The sequence below is a fragment of the Spinacia oleracea genome, chromosome 2 (assembly GCF_020520425.1).
Source record: "Spinacia oleracea cultivar Varoflay chromosome 2, BTI_SOV_V1, whole genome shotgun sequence".
Taxonomy (NCBI): domain Eukaryota; kingdom Viridiplantae; phylum Streptophyta; class Magnoliopsida; order Caryophyllales; family Amaranthaceae; genus Spinacia; species Spinacia oleracea.
The window spans coordinates 95360700-95377411 of record NC_079488.1 but is presented as its reverse complement, the minus strand read 5'-3'; the positions used below and the strand labels follow the sequence as shown (position 1 = coordinate 95377411).

The 16712-nt window shown below is 35.4% G+C and overlaps 2 protein-coding genes across 2 annotated transcripts; one reads left to right on the top strand and one right to left on the bottom strand.

Annotated features, from left to right (window-relative positions):
* Positions 1-442: 442 nt before the first annotated feature.
* LOC110803829 (cytochrome b561 and DOMON domain-containing protein At5g47530-like) lies at positions 443-1506 on the top strand. The gene has a single exon (XM_022009356.2). The coding sequence runs from the start codon at positions 719-721 to the stop codon at positions 1283-1285; it is 567 nt and encodes a 188-aa protein (XP_021865048.2). The 5' UTR covers positions 443-718; the 3' UTR covers positions 1286-1506.
* LOC110803826 (uncharacterized) lies at positions 1402-14190 on the bottom strand. The gene is made up of 6 exons (XM_022009355.2): positions 13955-14190; positions 11532-11603; positions 11317-11404; positions 2883-3015; positions 2700-2738; positions 1402-1769 (listed from the first exon to the last, which is right to left on the bottom strand). The coding sequence occupies exons 1-6, from the start codon at positions 14127-14129 to the stop codon at positions 1683-1685; spliced, it is 594 nt and encodes a 197-aa protein (XP_021865047.2). The 5' UTR covers positions 14130-14190; the 3' UTR covers positions 1402-1682.
* Between the last annotated feature and the right edge of the window lie 2522 nt (positions 14191-16712).

The following is a 16712-nucleotide window of genomic DNA, read 5'->3' as shown; positions in this document are numbered from 1 at the left end:
CGATATAAAGACTAGGAATTGATTTCGTCAATCAGAGTATAGTTAGTTGCAAAGTCATACTGCGTTGCTCTTTTGCAGACCAACTCTTATGGTGTCGGCCGTCTGCATACAGTAAGCTGTGCAAATACTCCATTTTACCATATTGCCCCTCTTAGGAGCAATAACATAAATCCCAATTTCAATGACATTTGAGATATTTTAGAGGTCATTTTAGAAATTTCAATATAAAATTATACGAGACTGGATCAATAATCCAATCACGGAAAAGGATCAAGACTATCTCATTCCAGAGCACCAACTTAAGTAGAAAAATGAAAAGGGAAACAAAATGAATATTTGACATGGTCTTTCTCATGATTTTTCCAAGGTGAGACCGCGATAAAGACGTGATAAACAACAAATAATGAAGTACACACCCAGGCCAAGACTATGAGCTATTCAAACTCAAGTGTCATTGTAGTATTTCATATACATTGCTTAAACTATGAAACATACAAATTGGAGCAGCCAACTACCACAATTCTAAACTCTTCATAATATTCATTACAACTTTAAAATATAAAAACCTCACTACCTTAACATGAAAAAAGAAACAAAACCTTGTATTCCTCATGTTCTTAAGCCTAAAATCCTTTTTTAAACTGCATTTTCTGTAAAATAAAAAATAAAAACTGTTGATTTTTCAGACTTTTCCAGCAGGAACCAGAAAAGTTATCTCATGGCCATCAAAAAAACCATAGTGATACTCTGCATCATCATTGGTCCGTTGTCCCTGGTGTCCTCAGCCCAAACTTGTAAAAACTACATATTTTCTGAGAAGAGAGGTTTTAACTCGTGTGCTGACCTTCCAGTTCTACAAGCCTATCTCCATTGGAATTATAATTCAACATCAGAAACCATACACGTGGCATACAGAGCAAACCAGACACCTAGAGGTTGGATTGCATGGGGGATTAACCCAACAGGAAGCGGCATGGTTGGAACACAAGCACTGGTTGCCTTTCAGGATCTTAACGGCAATATGAAAGCCTATACTACTCAAATCAGCAGTTACAACCCTGAAATGAAACCCCAACCTCTAAGTTTCCCAGTTTTGGAGCTTTCAGCTGAGTACTTGAACGAAGAGATGATCATCTCTGCGGTTCTCGGCCCACTAAGCAACGGAACAACTTTTAACATCGTCTGGCAAGCTGGGAATGCAGTGTCAAATGATATTCCTCAGTCCCACCCACATTTCGGACCATATGTTCGATCAGCTGGTACATTGGATTTCCTGTCATTGTAGATCAAACCTTGAGGCAGTTACCCCAATATAAGATTGTTTACAAATAAATAAGTATTACTATTAGTGCTTCTTGTTAGCAACAAAAGAATTTACTACTTCCTGTAATGCACACATAGTACATCATAATCATCACCAACAACAATAGTATAAAAACAAAGTTCAAACATGTAAAACAATTGTTCCTCAGTTATCAGGGTTGATCTATTAGGGTTTTTCAACTACACCAGTAGATAAATTATATGAGGCATTACATTATTGATGTTTGACAAGAAACAAACACTAATCATCTGTTTCTTGTCATTCAACTATTCAGTCGTTTTGTATGTCAAAAGTGTGTGATATGGAATTAGCAGTTTCCTTGCCATTTAGAACGATGTAGCCAATCAAGCAATGAAGGCTAAGAAGAATGAGTGACCATTTTATCGGCGCAATGCTGCAGCAAATAATCCCTGTTGGACTTCGTTACTGGCAACTCCATTGTCCACTGCAAAGTCATAAAAGAAATGGGTATCATTTTCACATTAAAATATTGAGCAACCTGAAAACTCTAAATCAAACAATCAACAAATAATGGATACTGATTGGAGGAGTCGGTGAATTTTTAGTTAAAACTTAAAAGCAACATCAAGATGTGAAGTACTATCTGCATATAGTTTGGGAGGGATGATTAAATTGAAAACAATTGAGAGGGAGGGATGACGAGCACGAGAGCAAGCACAAAAGTAACGCCATTAAATTTGTGATGATGAAAGTATAAACCATTCCAAACTCAGGGGAAAAATGGCACTCATTGAACTTTAGTATAACAAGGAGCCCAATGCAACCTCATCATTCTATTCATAATCGTATAATACCCTATGCCTATATCTCATTTCTCTGTGCATTCCTTTCAATTGTTAGGGAACACATTTGAGTTGTATTTACTAGGTTATTCGTTGCACACAACCGAAACGATTCCTGCCATATCACTCCGTCCCCTCAGAAATGAGTTTGCGGAGAAATTGACAACAACAGTTTCAGGTAGCACCCAACTTATAACCATCGATTGATTGACATTTATGCCTCGTTATCGACCCGGTTTAAAGAAAAGGAAGTAGAAAATCTCGACCCAAACAACACTTGCCAATTACCACCACTACGAGTCAGTTGATGTCTACAGTTGCGACTGCCGACAGCTTCAATTGCAGACAGCTACAGTCTCGGAACACATCTGAATGCTGTTTTGCACAGTTTTATCAACCCAGTTTAGAGAGGGGGAAAAGTAGAAAGTCTCAACCAAACAACCCTTACCGGTTACCACCAAGACAAGTCAGGAAACTCAGGTACAGGCAAACTGGGCATATAGCCGCATACAGCAAAGCAATAGATACATGGCTAGTAATGAATAATGAGGATAATTCCCCCAAAAGCTCACCTCTTTAAAAGCTTCACTGAATGAAGAATCCTGAAAACCCTGGTGTCCAAACACAGCAAGCAACTAAGTAAGACATTGCTACTACAAAAATAATAAAAATAAAATAAACCGTCATCACAAGGAGGCGTGGAGAGGAAAAATAAAATAAAATAAAGAGATACACAAGTGACAATAGGAGCAAACCAATTTGTGAAACAGAAGAATCGATGCTTGATTTGATTCTCCAATTTTGGCACGGAATGTATGGATCCCAACGTTCTCAACAGCAAAAGCCATCATCATCACGACTGCTTCCTTTCCTAGTCCTTTGCCACGACTATGCTACCAAGAGAGAGAGATTACATAGCTTAAAACACAAGATAACACTATAGCTAATGACTTAATGGTGTTCATTTCTAGTTACCTTTTTACAAATTGCAGTAGTTAAACTTACAAAAGCATAGCTCTAAGTATAAAAAGCAGCCCTTCTGCAATAAAATGCCCAGATACGGCTATGGCCTATTATTTCCATTTCAGATGGTGAGACTATTTTTCTTAATATAATGGAATCAATTTTTTTGTTATCGTACGAGATTTGCAACTTTGCATTACTGAAGTAAAACCTGACAGGATATCATTGCTCTAAATATATAAAGATCCTTTCTGCAATAAGTATGTTTGTGGCTGCATAGTCATTTCTAAAGCAGCATGCAGACAAGACAACAGAACACTTTCAGTCTACATACCAATAAATTCTTAACATATTTTGAGATGGATGGGGAACTCCTCAGTTTACTCAACACATAGCATACTAGTTTGCAGTGTAGTGCTTAGTTCAATTAAAGAGGGAATCACAATAATATCAGCCAAATGGAATTCGTTTGATAGTAATACATGGAAAATGATACTTCCACTTCTTCCAAATGAATTTCACTTCTTCCACGGAAATCAACTTTGAGAAATGTTCATTTCCTTGGAAGAAGTGAAATTCTTCCTTGGAATAATAACCTCCCGTAATACATTGAGATGGTGTTCCTCATGAAGTCACAAGTTATGCATAGAGTAACGGAAATACCATATACTTGCAAGTTGCCCAACATCAGAACAGGTTCCGCTTAATACCTTCAAGTATTGACAAGTTGGTTTTGAATATTTTCAAGTTACCGTCATGATTTTTCTCATGTACTAGTCTTCTTATGGAGTGGCAAACAACCTGGGCATCAATTTTTGCGTTCTCTATTTTAGGTAACTACAAAAATTAAAAACCATCTAAGACCTTCACTTATTCTTGTTCTGCTAAATTTCAACAGGAACCTCTGACAAATATACCTAGGAATTGTTAGGTTGAGAGTTATACTAGGAGCCCAATATATGCAATAGAAGGTGTGTATTTTGCAACATTATGTCTGGAAGTACGGCAATAGGTTCGGGAAGTGAGGAGGAATTGGAGTGAGGGAAAGACAAAAATACCCTTCCTTCAAGCTTCGAGATTGTGTGATGCATACTATACGGAAAATTAAAGTTTCATCCTCGACATCATCCTCCTCAGATACTCCCTATCCTATAACGTATTTTGTTAATTATGAACGATTTTCTGCGGTTAAAGAGGAAAAAGCCCTAAAAACTTTTAAATAGGCGATGAAACATGAAGCGTGGAGAGAGGCTATGCGTGCAGAATTGACGCACTTGAAGGGCAGGTGACATGGGTCCTAGAAAAATTGCCTCCAAGAAAGAAAGCACTAGAGAGCAAGTGGGTGGATACGGAGAAAAGAGATGAGGATGAAAATTTGATCCGGAACAAGGCACGATTAGTATGCTTAAGCAATCATTAGATAGAAGGTACGGGTTATAATAAAACTTTTGCTCCAGTTGCTAAAATGTCGACAGTGCGAACTTTCTTGGAAACTTAGGAGGTGCATCAAAGGGATGTACAAAATGCTTTCATACATGGTGATTTAAAGGAGGAAATCTTTATTAAAATTCCACCTGGGTTTCATAAAGATAATACTAACATGGTTTGCAGGATGAAAAAATCAATATACGAATTGAAACAGGCAAGTTTGGTTTCAAAAGTTGTCTATTGCTCTGAAGAAGTGTGGGTTTAAGCAGTCATATTTTGGTTACTCGTTATTCACCCTTTCGAAAGGGGAGTTACAACTATTGCAGGAAACAATGAAACAATGTATCTGATTAAATAGTATTAGATCATTTTGAGTCAATGCTTTAAAACGAAGGATCGGGATCATCTGAAATATTTTGTAGAACCGGAAATGGCATGTAACAAATGAGTTTTATGTGTGTCAGCGGAAATACACTTTAGATGTTATTTCAGAAACATGTCTACTAGGTGCAAAGCCCGCAGATTTTCCAATGGAGCAAAATTATTTTTTGTTGGAGTTGGGAGAGGGAGAAACACACCATTCGAACCAACATCATCTCCTTTAGCAAGATTAAGGGCATGCGAAATAGAACTAGAAAAGGATTGCCCAAAACAAAAGCAATCAAAACTGAATACTTCGTTTTTGAAGAAGGCAAAAAAGTCTATCATAAAAGCATTTGGAAATTTTATGATTGATGCTAATCTCCATACAAGGCAATTGAATCTTCTTTCAATAATCTTCTCATGCAAACTATACGTGAATGTCCTAATGTTCGAGCTCCTACCGCGTATGATATAGCACAGGTAATGTTAAATATATCATATGATTTTTTTTAATTCGTGTTAGCTTTATATGTACTACAATAATATTATTTTTACATTTTTTTATTTTGGTATATAAACTCGAGGAAGTTAAAGAAATGAATGAGTAATTAAATCATTTGAGTCCGTTTGGAACAAAAGGGGTGTGACAATAATGTTGTGATGGTTGGTTAGGTACAATCAACATGCACATTATTAACTTCCTTGTGTACTCGGTTCATGGCACTGTCTTTCATAAGTCAATTTATTCTACCGATGTGTAATGTAGAGATGCAGACTAGTACTTTAAGCTAATGGGAAAAGTATTACAGGAGATAGGTGAAGATAAGGTTGTCCAAATAGTGACAGACAAATGAAAGCTTGTGTGAAGGTTGCTGGAAAAAAAAAACTAATGGAGAGATTCCCTCATTTATATTGGACTTCTTGTGCAGCACATTGTTTAGATCTTCTATTGGAAAATATTGGAAAGAAAAGCACAATTAAGCTTGTTATAGATCGAGCAAGAAAGATTATACAATTTATATACAAGTATAAATGGGCAATTGATTACATGAAGAAGTTCACTGATGGTAGAGATCTCACACGTCCCGGCATCACACGATTTGCCACACAATTTATAATGCTAGAAAGTGTTGTAGCCTTGCAAAACATGTTTGACTCTAGTCGAGGGACAACGTCAATATATGCCAGAATGAATAATGCCTTGGTTGTTGAAGTTCGTAAGACTTTCTCTAAAACTCCTTCAACTGATGTTGCAAGATTTTGGGTAAAAGCCGATGAGATATTGAAAATACAAGAGCCCATTTTTAAAGTATTGAGACTTCTTGATGGAGATGTCAAACCAACAATGGGTTACACATATTAGGCGGTGGAGCGATGTAATTTTCCAACAAAAAAACGATTGTGAACATTATAAGCGATATTGGGGTATGATAGACAAAAGGTGGAACTCCAATACATACTTACATGCCGCAGGTAATATTTTTATTTCTTCTCCCTTACATGAATATCATATGAATAATCAAATTCATGATAGTCATTGTTAGGATGTTTCTTAAACCCTCATATGAATAATCAAATTCATGATTGTCATTGTTAGGATGTTTCTTAAACCCTCAATTCATGTACGGAGCAACACCTATTGGAACAGATAGAGAGCTCTTACAAGGGGTGAGAAACGTGATCTTGAGACTAGAGCGGAATGAAGATGTACAAATCAAGGTACTCCAACAAGTAAGTTACTATAGTTGACTAAAATACAATTATAAGTCATTTTTTAAAATATATTAACAAACAGGCAATACACATATTTATTGGTACCGTGATAAGATGAGAGTTTCTGTAGTAGTTCGGCATAGAGGGCAGTAAAACAAATGGATCTAGGTATAATATTATTTATGAGACACTAATTCATTTAAGTTACTAGAATTGAAATTTTTAAAATACATTTTTTCTTCTTTTATGTACTGTTTTATGCAGCTATATGGTGGATGACTTATGGTGAAAGCACCCCTGAACTAGGGAAAATTGCAGTGAGAGTTTTAAGTCAAACCACATCATCATCAAACTGTGAAAGAAGCTGGAGTATGAGGAGTCTAGTTCATACTAAAATAAGAAATAAGTTGAAATACCAAAGGCTCCATCAAATTGTTTATCTTATACAACATGAAATTAAAGTTGAGGCATTTGAGGAGGCATGGTAATGATGAGCTCAATTCCAGTTGTGATCCAATTAATTTGGATTACATATTTGATGTCGAACATCTATTAAATGACTGGTTAGAGGAATCGGAAGCCCCTGTTTTTCAAGGAGATGATGTGAGTTGGCTAGATGATAATGATGATGGGGATGGTGGTGGTGTTAGCAAGGTTCAAATCATTCAAGCACTGATCCAAGTCAACAAGCTAGTGGTAACAATCAGTCTGCTTTAACTCCACCAAGTAGTGACGATGGAGATGACGATAATGCTGGTAACACTAATGGTGAAAATGCATTTGGCACATCTTATTCCTACGATTCAGAACCCACCACACTCTACACCTGAAAGACTATATCCCTAGACATTTCAAAGACGTACAAGGAGAAGACAACCTTCGACTGAACCACTAGGTAGTGATGCATCGTGGAATGCATTGTCCGCAAATGTTATTCCACCCGAGTCGGCAAACTCTTCCTTTGAAGGTCCTACATACCAAGATTACAATTACCAAGATCATTTCCCCGATGATTATGATTACGAGTACAATAGCAGGACCAAGTGAAGGTGAATTTGGTTATTATGAACCGCAACTTCCCGATGGCGTTTATGCTACTGACCATGGCACGATTAATTATTGGGGTATTCATTATAATCAACCATCATATTATGGTAGTGGTAGTGGCAACTCCAGTCAAAATGAATCACCATGGGCGGATGGTACGGGGTCCTACTTTTTTGGGGACTATGGAAGGAATAGCAACAATGAAGATACCCAAACAAATCCGCCACATCATTCCTTTTGGTATTAAGTTTTAGTATTCGAGAATTTAAGTCATTTAATTAATAAAACATTTTCGTCGTATGTTGTAAACTTGTAATATCTAATAGGTAGTAATAGTACTATTGTATAAATATTAGAGTTAATGTAAGTGTGTAAAATATTATTAATAGGTTTTCTATTGTGTGTCAGTTATCAATCAGGCCTTTAGCAATTAACTTAGATCGGAAGAAAACAAAAATAAAAAATAAAAGGATAAAATAAAAAAGGCAGAAAAGGGGATTTGTGTGGCTGGCTGCCACCTCTTATTCTCTTACCCACTTACTATGTTTAGGCGCCAAATATTTGGCAAATAGGCGCCACAAAAAATAAATGTTCAGTGGAATACTATTTTCTCTTAGGGTTCCATACCTTTCATTCTCTCTTACGGAGTATCTGTTTTGTTTTGGCTAGCGACTGGAGATGATACTTTATTATCTCAGTTAGTAACACACTAACACCATTAGCATCGTCCAAATTCCTAGCAACCACTAGTTATTTCTTATAAAAACACAAGAATCATCTTCTCGTGAGGTTTTCTTTCGATCCCATTGCATGTTTTCCGGACAACTCTTCCAATCAGTGCTACGACACATTACAGAATTAGATGCAAATTTAGACTGCTTAAATTTCCACAAGCAAAAACATAAATTTCAACTCCAGAATCTGCTCATGCATCTGGCTTCAAACTCTGATCATCTGATTCCAACTTGTACCAAGTTTCCTAAATATCCATCTAAACTTTCTACAGTTTCAACATGCATTCTCACAACCACCAGACTCACAGTTGCCCATCTATGGAAGATGGCATTGATGGAAGTATGAAAATGCAACTAAAACCCCAAATTATATCTCCAAGCAACCATTAGATAATAGTTCAGTGAGGAATTTCCAGATTTACATGACACATAATATGTTTTCTGCATTACAGTTTATAGCAATCAGAACTGTCATTATTATGAAGCAACCTATTGACCCTAGGCTTTGATGATGACTTGCACACTATTCTAATGTTTGGTTAAGTTTACGTGAAAAGAAAACTGAAGGTCCGGAGCAGAATCAAGAGAGGGTCAAGCATAAAGACTTGAAGAGCAATAATCAAACAAGTGAAGGCAAAGTCCTTTGAAGAAATAATGAAGAGTTCCTGAGCTGGAACATGACTCATGAAGCTGCAGAGTTGTAGCTTCAAAGTGAAGAAACTTGAAGACTAAAAATTGAGTTAGTTTTAGGATTTGTGTATCTAGAAAATAACTTGGTATGGAACCACCGAGAAGGATGATTACTACCCATAAAAGGAGAACACTTTTACCTTGCAAATTACCCGACTTAATCGAGCAAAAATATTCTTGTGAGAAAAAATATTGAGTTCTAAGTTTTTCTAAGTCAATCCACAAAGAGTCTCTAAAGTTCGATTCCATACTTCAGCTTTCTAAACACTAGAGTTCGTATTAATTCGAAGTTGTATTTTGGATTTTGGGGTTAAGGGTTGAGTGAATCCTTTGTAGACAGTTAAGTCTGTGCGTTGAAAGAAGGCTTCGGAGCAAAAGTCGGTGAGTTCAGTTGTTTTGTTTGAGGAAGCAACTGTTGGAAAACTTGAGTTTGTGGAGCAACTCAAGTTGTGGCCTTTGTTGAGGATAGGTTGTAACAGAGTTGTTGCCTATTTTTAGTGGAGTTTTAAAGTAAAATCCCTAGTGGGTCGAAGTTTTATCTTCATTGCCCTGAAGAGTTTCCTCGCTTAAATTCTCTCTTTCGCATTAAGTTCCTGCAACTACAACTTCCTACACTACAAATCACCCCCCCACTTCTTGTAGCGTTCATCCGACTAACGTTGTCATTTCACTTTCTCCCATTGTATTAGACTTGGCCTAGTATCCCAATGCTAAATGCATTAGCATCCACACAATTTTATTTTCCTATCACACATGGTACCGCACAACTTTTCGCTTCAATGTCTTTGTGAGAAAAATGTTAACAAGACGTTAAATATAGTTTCTTTATTTATTTATTTCTCACATTTTATTTTTTCTCAAATTTTATCTCCACTTCGTTGATGATGGTTGTACACAAGATTTAATGGTTATTGCAACTTCTTCACCATCATCCCTATACCTTCCCTTCTTCTTCAGTACAATTACCGCAACCTTGAAAATCCAAGTAGAGGGACAACGGGCACGCACGACCACTACAATAACATTGACAACAGCTACAATAACTTGGCAGCAGTGTAGTTGGTTTCAAGCAGAGCGATCGAGAGGTAATTGATTGGTTAAACAATCTACCAAATTTTGGATATGATGGTTGCTAATTGGTTATTAGGGTCGTTTACCAGTGGTTTCCTGCGGATAAGGTGGCTGAGAATTGGGGTTGTTTACTACTTCTTCCGTTCTTTAATGGTTCTTCCCATTCAGAATCAGGGAGAGAATTAAAAAAAGTAAGAATCTTGGAATGATTGGATGAGATAAAAAAAAAACTATTAAAAAAATAAAGATTCTACTTTTGCATTAATTGGAGAAAGTATCAAAAAAATAATGCAAGTGGGGTATGTTAGGGGAATTAAAGTGGGATAAGGTAGGAATTAGAATTTCCTTTTTTTCTTGACAGCTAATTAGAATTTTAGGGAAAATTACTTTACATAAATGGAAATATTTCCAAATGGGAAGAACAAAAAGAAACACCAATTCAGGAAACAAGAAGAACATTAAGGTACGGAGGGAGTAGTAGTTTCCTGCATTTAGGATATGATGGTGGTTATTGGGGTTGATCATGTGACCAAAAACAGAAGAATGGATTAGGGAGAAGTCTTGTAGTTAATGCATAGGTTGAATTTGGAAAATGAAAGCTCCAGTTAACATATTAAAGCAGAAAAATAACGAAAAATTGAAGGGGCTGTAGAAGATAAAGAAAACAAAATTCAAGCTCAATTTAACCTGTGGTTTGTGTAAGAGAAGGGAAACGGGTGCAAGGAGCGGAGGTAAAGAGGGATGACATGGCAGTAAGAATGCCAGATAGAAATTAACATTTTCTTAACAGCTAGTTACGGTAGAGGTTAAGCCAATAATTGAGTGGTACCATGTGAAATGAGAAAATTAAATTGTGGACCAAATGGAAAAGTCAAAAGCACAAAGCACTATCAAGATTTTCCCCTTTTTTCTGTAGAAATCAGCATCTATCTTTAGTACAGCATTATTGCATTAAACTTTCTTTTCCACATATTGACATACATAAAAAAGACTAAGAATTTATATACTTCTACAAGCAAAAACCTCAACATTTTTAGCATTGTGTAACAAAAATTACCTTAAAAGAAAGTAATAATGTACTGTTAGTTAACTAACATTCAACTAACTACAGGATATAACTAGGGAATACGATAGATATTGCACATCTATTGAATAATATGAGTAATAGATAAGGAGATACCTTTTAGGTTCAGCTATCATAATCTCAATTTCCCCAAAAAGAGGGTCCTCAGGATCGTTCATATACATATTAACATCACCTACCATGGCTGAAGATAAAGGATAAAATATCATTTATGAATTATGACATCTAAATATACAGAAAAAAGTACTCAGGAATATCATAAATTCCACATAGCCATAAGGCCCATAACAGTAAATATAAAACAAATCTACCTTCAGTATGGGGTTGGCCATGTACGAATTCCCCCATAATCATCTGCTTATCCAAAACAATGAAGGTGTGCTCTGAAAGATATCCAATTATCACAACTTTAAGAATCATCACGTAGTCATAACTCATAACTTATTGTGTAACAAAAAGGCACATCATTTATCAAAATATCAAGTACTAGTATAACACAAATCAGAAGAACCCGATCATATATCATGCAACAGAAATGCCTGCAAGTATCACAGCATGAAGAACCACACAAAAACAAAACTATCAGTAAGGAAAGAACTGTTTCAGAGCTCCTCATTTCTTGTTTTAAAATAAATACATCTGCGCATAGTGTCAGAATTTCAACGCAAGTTAAGTACCAAAAGTCCTAATTTCTTTCTATTGTACCCCCTACTTTCCCTCACACGTCTTCTTTGCTCCTCTAATTCATCAGAGTTCATATATGACCAGCACTTACAGTTTCCTTTTGTATTGTCAGCTCAATTACTGAACCTGTATTGTCTGTCAGAACTAATGCGGCAATGCCCATGTATTCTCAACATCTCTTTCTATTTCCTTCTACAATAGTGCTTTCCCTATCCAAGTTTCCCCTATCTCTGTTGCCCTACTTTTTTCCTAGTGTTCCTTTTGCCGGGTCAAACAAGAATTCACATTTTCCCTGTAGTGTCTTCAATTGTATATACACTAATGATAGCGGTATTTCTTTGTTCTGATATGCTTAAAAGAAGTAATACGGTTCTTCAGGCCCAACTGTGCTAGATTCATAACTATGTCTATTCGTTGTCAAAATATTGCCATTGCAACTCTTTTATTTCACCCAGTACTTCTTCCAATGTCTTAGTAGTGTCTTGGATATCTACCATTACCCCACATTGCACGGAAGGGAACAAGAAACAAAAATGTGAAATTGGAGAAATGAGCCCCCTTCATTTTCTTTGAGTCAACGTTGATTTCCATCAGCCTGGAAATACGTCAAAAAGACTCCTAAATATAGATGGAATAAAACAAAGTTTGAATGTGAGGTTCACCATTATCTCGGGATTCAGGTTGACAAGTGTACACTTACATGCTTTTCTTTTTCAAAACACGAACATTCTTGATATCATCCATAGGACTATAACCTATAGGAGCATGGCAATCTATTGCAATAATTTTTACCCATGAAAAATCCATCATTTGGATATGATGTGTGCGTAACTTTCCAATTTATGCACACCCCCATGCTCCACATTTTGTTGTTAAGTGTATCTGCGAGATCCATGACGAATCCATCATTTGGATATGATGTGTGCGTAATTTTCCAATTTATGCACACCCCATGCTTTACATTTTGTGTTAAGTTATTGCTAGTAGTTGCTGGGAATCTTAAACAATAGGCCTATCACATTATCATTCTATAAGGATTGAATTGACAGTTGATGATGGCATATTGAGAGCACATTGGGACAAGACTCATTGGTGTTTAGATACTTAGACGCTCTAGTCTACATTGATTTTTGCCTCTAAATCATCCATGGATGATGTAGAATAAGCAGAACTCGGTCCTTTCCCACAACACCTACTTCCACTTAACTATGATAATATCAGCATATAAAATAACTCGATATGCAGCCAATGCAGGTTTCCATGCCAATTGCGAACACGTTTCAGATATCATCATCTGTGGAAGTGAGTCGCAGGGGATGGCCTATTGACGATGTTGCCCTGATTGTTTGCGAAATTCCAACTAATTCTGAGATAGCTGACACCCTGAAATCCTGAATGAAGGGCTGACATCGAAGAAACTGAAATTGCTAAAATCAACCTACAGTAGTTCCTCCACTACCCCAGGTTCGAATTGAGTGGTTTTATAAACATATTCACAAGGATCAAAAATATATTTACTCATTTCCTTCTGTTTCTTATTTTCATACTACAATAATGAATCATATAGCTCCTAATTAGTTGAACCATTTATTCATAAGTTGCTAACATACTTATGTTAATCAAACACAAAACTTCAACCAACACAACATCAAAAATCACAAAAAATAACCCATCATACAATATTCAAGTATGCAACACAAATACCTCCACAATTATCACACATGAAGAATCTTACAAAATCAGAACAACCCATTACCCATCAAATATAATTCCAACACAAATGCATCCAAGTATAATAATCTCAACCATTCCACAAAATCAGCAAAACCCATCAACTAATATGCAATATAAACACCCTCAATCATCATCACGTACAGAATTTATGCCCAGATAGGTAAATGCATCAAAGTATGAAAACCTCAAAAATTACAACAATCAGCAAAACCCATCAAGTATTTGGCAACTTAAACCAAGGCAAATTGAGCGAGAATTAAAGGGAAATGAAATTTGAGCAGAAAATTAGGAAGAAGAGAGAGAATAGAAGCAGAACTGAGGGGGTCCTGGGACCAAGAGAGCTGCATGTCATACTCCTGATCAAGGGTGAGTGGCTCCGAACCAGTAGCAAAGAGAAGGGCAGGATCTTGCATCCATTGATGGTATTTGGGAACATGTTCTTTCATGTATGGCACCAATATCACCTTCTCTCCTTCCAAACTCACTCCCATCGTCTTCTCTTCTTCGCTCTCAATTTCCCTCTGGAGGAATTGGAAGGAAAAGAAAAAAAAGGAAAGGTAAAACGGTTTTCTATATTTGGTACAAATAATTATACGTGAAGTGGAAAGAAACGAATGGAATTGGAAAGAAAGCTTCTTTATAAAAAAAAATTACTTTCCTTTCCGTCTAAAATTAAAATTAAAAGTTGTCATTTATATTTTCTTTCTCTTCCATTCCTTTCTTTCCCTTAAACCAAACACAGGAAAATAAAATCTATTTCTCTTCCCTTCTTTTTCTTTCTTTTCCCTTGAAGGGAATTGAAAGGAAAACCCTTTATAAAAGTTTTACTTTATTTCTTAGGATTCCTATTACTTTATTTCATCATACCAAACATGAAAAAATATATTTTATTTCACTTCCTTTCTCTTTCCTTCCTTTCTCTTCCCTTTTCTTCCTTTACTACGGAGTAATATTCACCCAAATGAGAGGGAGGCCACATCGCTGGTGGACAGCAGCACAATTACCCCCATATCCGGGGTAAAATGGTAATTTCCTCTCATAAGTTGAAAAGTCAAACAAATTACTAAGTATCGGCAACAACGACAGTATTTTAATACAACAATTACAGTATTTATGCAAACGATGACAATACTTATATAACATTTATATACATACTTTTACCCATTCATTTAATATGCAACACTTTTATCCATTCATTTAAGTGGTCTCTTTACTTTTATATTTCATTACAGTTGTATACATAATTTCCTTTTTCTGGGTGATTGTGACAGTATTTTAATACAAAATGACAGTATATATACAACAATGACAATACTTATATTACCGTTGACAGTATATATATCAAGTTAGCAACACTTTTACACATTTATTTAAGGGTGGGCCATATTTCCATTTTTTTTTTTTTTTAGGGTGGGTATGGGGTCCTTATATGTAGACAACCTCCCCAAATGAAGGCTGACAGGCAATCTCAAAAAAACAACAGATTAAAAAATGGAACATTGGAGGTTACGGATTGAGGCTTTAATTTATTTCTTTAATCAATGGAAAAATATATCAATAAGTAATTGTTATGTGTTAGTGTAAATTACATGATATTTTCGTAAATAATGGGTAGAAAAACTAAAGAAAAAGGTAGATAAAAAAGTGAATGAAATGAATAAAATATGATGTTAACAGAATATAATTTGAAATTAACAGAATAAATATGAGCATAAATAATATTCCTTGAGTAAAATTTAAAATTAAAATGTATATCTTGAAAGTATATTTACTTACCATTTTGTCATATGATTTGTATAATTCACCAGTAACGGTTACTGATTTGGAATCATCCTTTATCAATACTGTCACATAGACGAGATCCAATTAATTTATGTCTTTAATCAATTAAAAGATACGTAAATAACTAAATATCAACTAGCTTACTTTTTTTTAATAGGTAAGAAAAATGGATCTTACTGAACCAGCACCTCGCACAGGTTAACCAGTCCAGCTACACAGGTATTCGCTTGAGTCACTTCCAAGCATTTTTGCAGCTAATGAGGCTCGACCATGTGACCTTCAAGTCACAAGGTGAGTTCCCCCACCAACTAGCTTACTTGGTAAATATTAATAGGTGATATTCAAAAACTGCAATTAAATCTCAAGTCGCAGCAGGTGCGTTTTCCAAACTTATGTTATGCAAATCGTTTTGATTGAGAATGGAATGTGAAAATATTGTAGTACAAATAAGAAGGGAAAAAACAAATGAAAATTCAAGGGGTGAGGGATATGATGCAATCTACCGTCATGGTTTAATACGAATTAAATGAAAATACGGGGACGGTGGGGGAAGTAGTATGGGATTAAAGAAAAATGCAACCTTAGTACACTGACCAACTGTGGCCTTGAGGGTGAGGATAAGGGTTTCGTCTTTTTAGAAAATATACGATTGTTTTTGTTAAAAAGGGGGAGGAAATACAAATACAAATACAAATACAAAAGGAATGAGACATATGGCATCATGATATACATTTTTTTTTTCCTTGATTGGAAATTTTACAAATTTGCCAACTAATACAAATCTACAACTGATTTCGGTGTTTATTCACATCTACTCCGTATAAGATTATATCCTAGATTTATCTAATCAAAAGGTCTTGCGCGTACAAGGTGTACAATAAATTTATTGTATACCAAAATAACTTTTATGCAGTTTTTCGTAACTTTAACCTATTTTTCTGTAACTTTTATATTATAAAATAAAAAAGTTGATAGATAAACATTTTAAAGGGTTAAATGATTAATTTATACATTATTAGTGATTTTGAAGAAATAATATTTATTCAAATGAAATAATTGATCATTAAAAAATAGATAACTTTTACACATATAAATGTAACTTTTAAGCATTTTGGGTCAACTTTTACTCCAGTGTACGATATTTATTGTACACCCATTGTAAACAAGAATTTGTGTTATCTAATTGGGCCCAACTTTGTCACCAAAATTTCAGTATTATACTATTACCTATATCATATATGGAGCAAGTGGGTCGTTCAGGTTGGATATGAGTCTGGTACATTCGAGTTAGA

Excerpts from the sequence above, each read along its gene's own strand:
- LOC110803826 (XM_022009355.2), bottom strand. The coding sequence starts at position 14,129 with ATGGGAGTGAGTTTGGAAGGAGAGAAGGTGATATTGGTGCCATACATG. Across the intron at positions 11,604-13,954 it reads TTGGTCCCAGGACCCCCTCA|AGCACACCTTCATTGTTTTG; the intron begins GTTCTGCTTCTA and ends GATATCTTTCAG. Across the intron at positions 11,405-11,531 it reads TGGCCAACCCCATACTGAAG|CCATGGTAGGTGATGTTAAT; the intron begins GTAGATTTGTTT and ends CTTTATCTTCAG.
- LOC110803829 (XM_022009356.2), top strand. The coding sequence starts at position 719 with ATGGCCATCAAAAAAACCATAGTGATACTCTGCATCATCATTGGTCCG.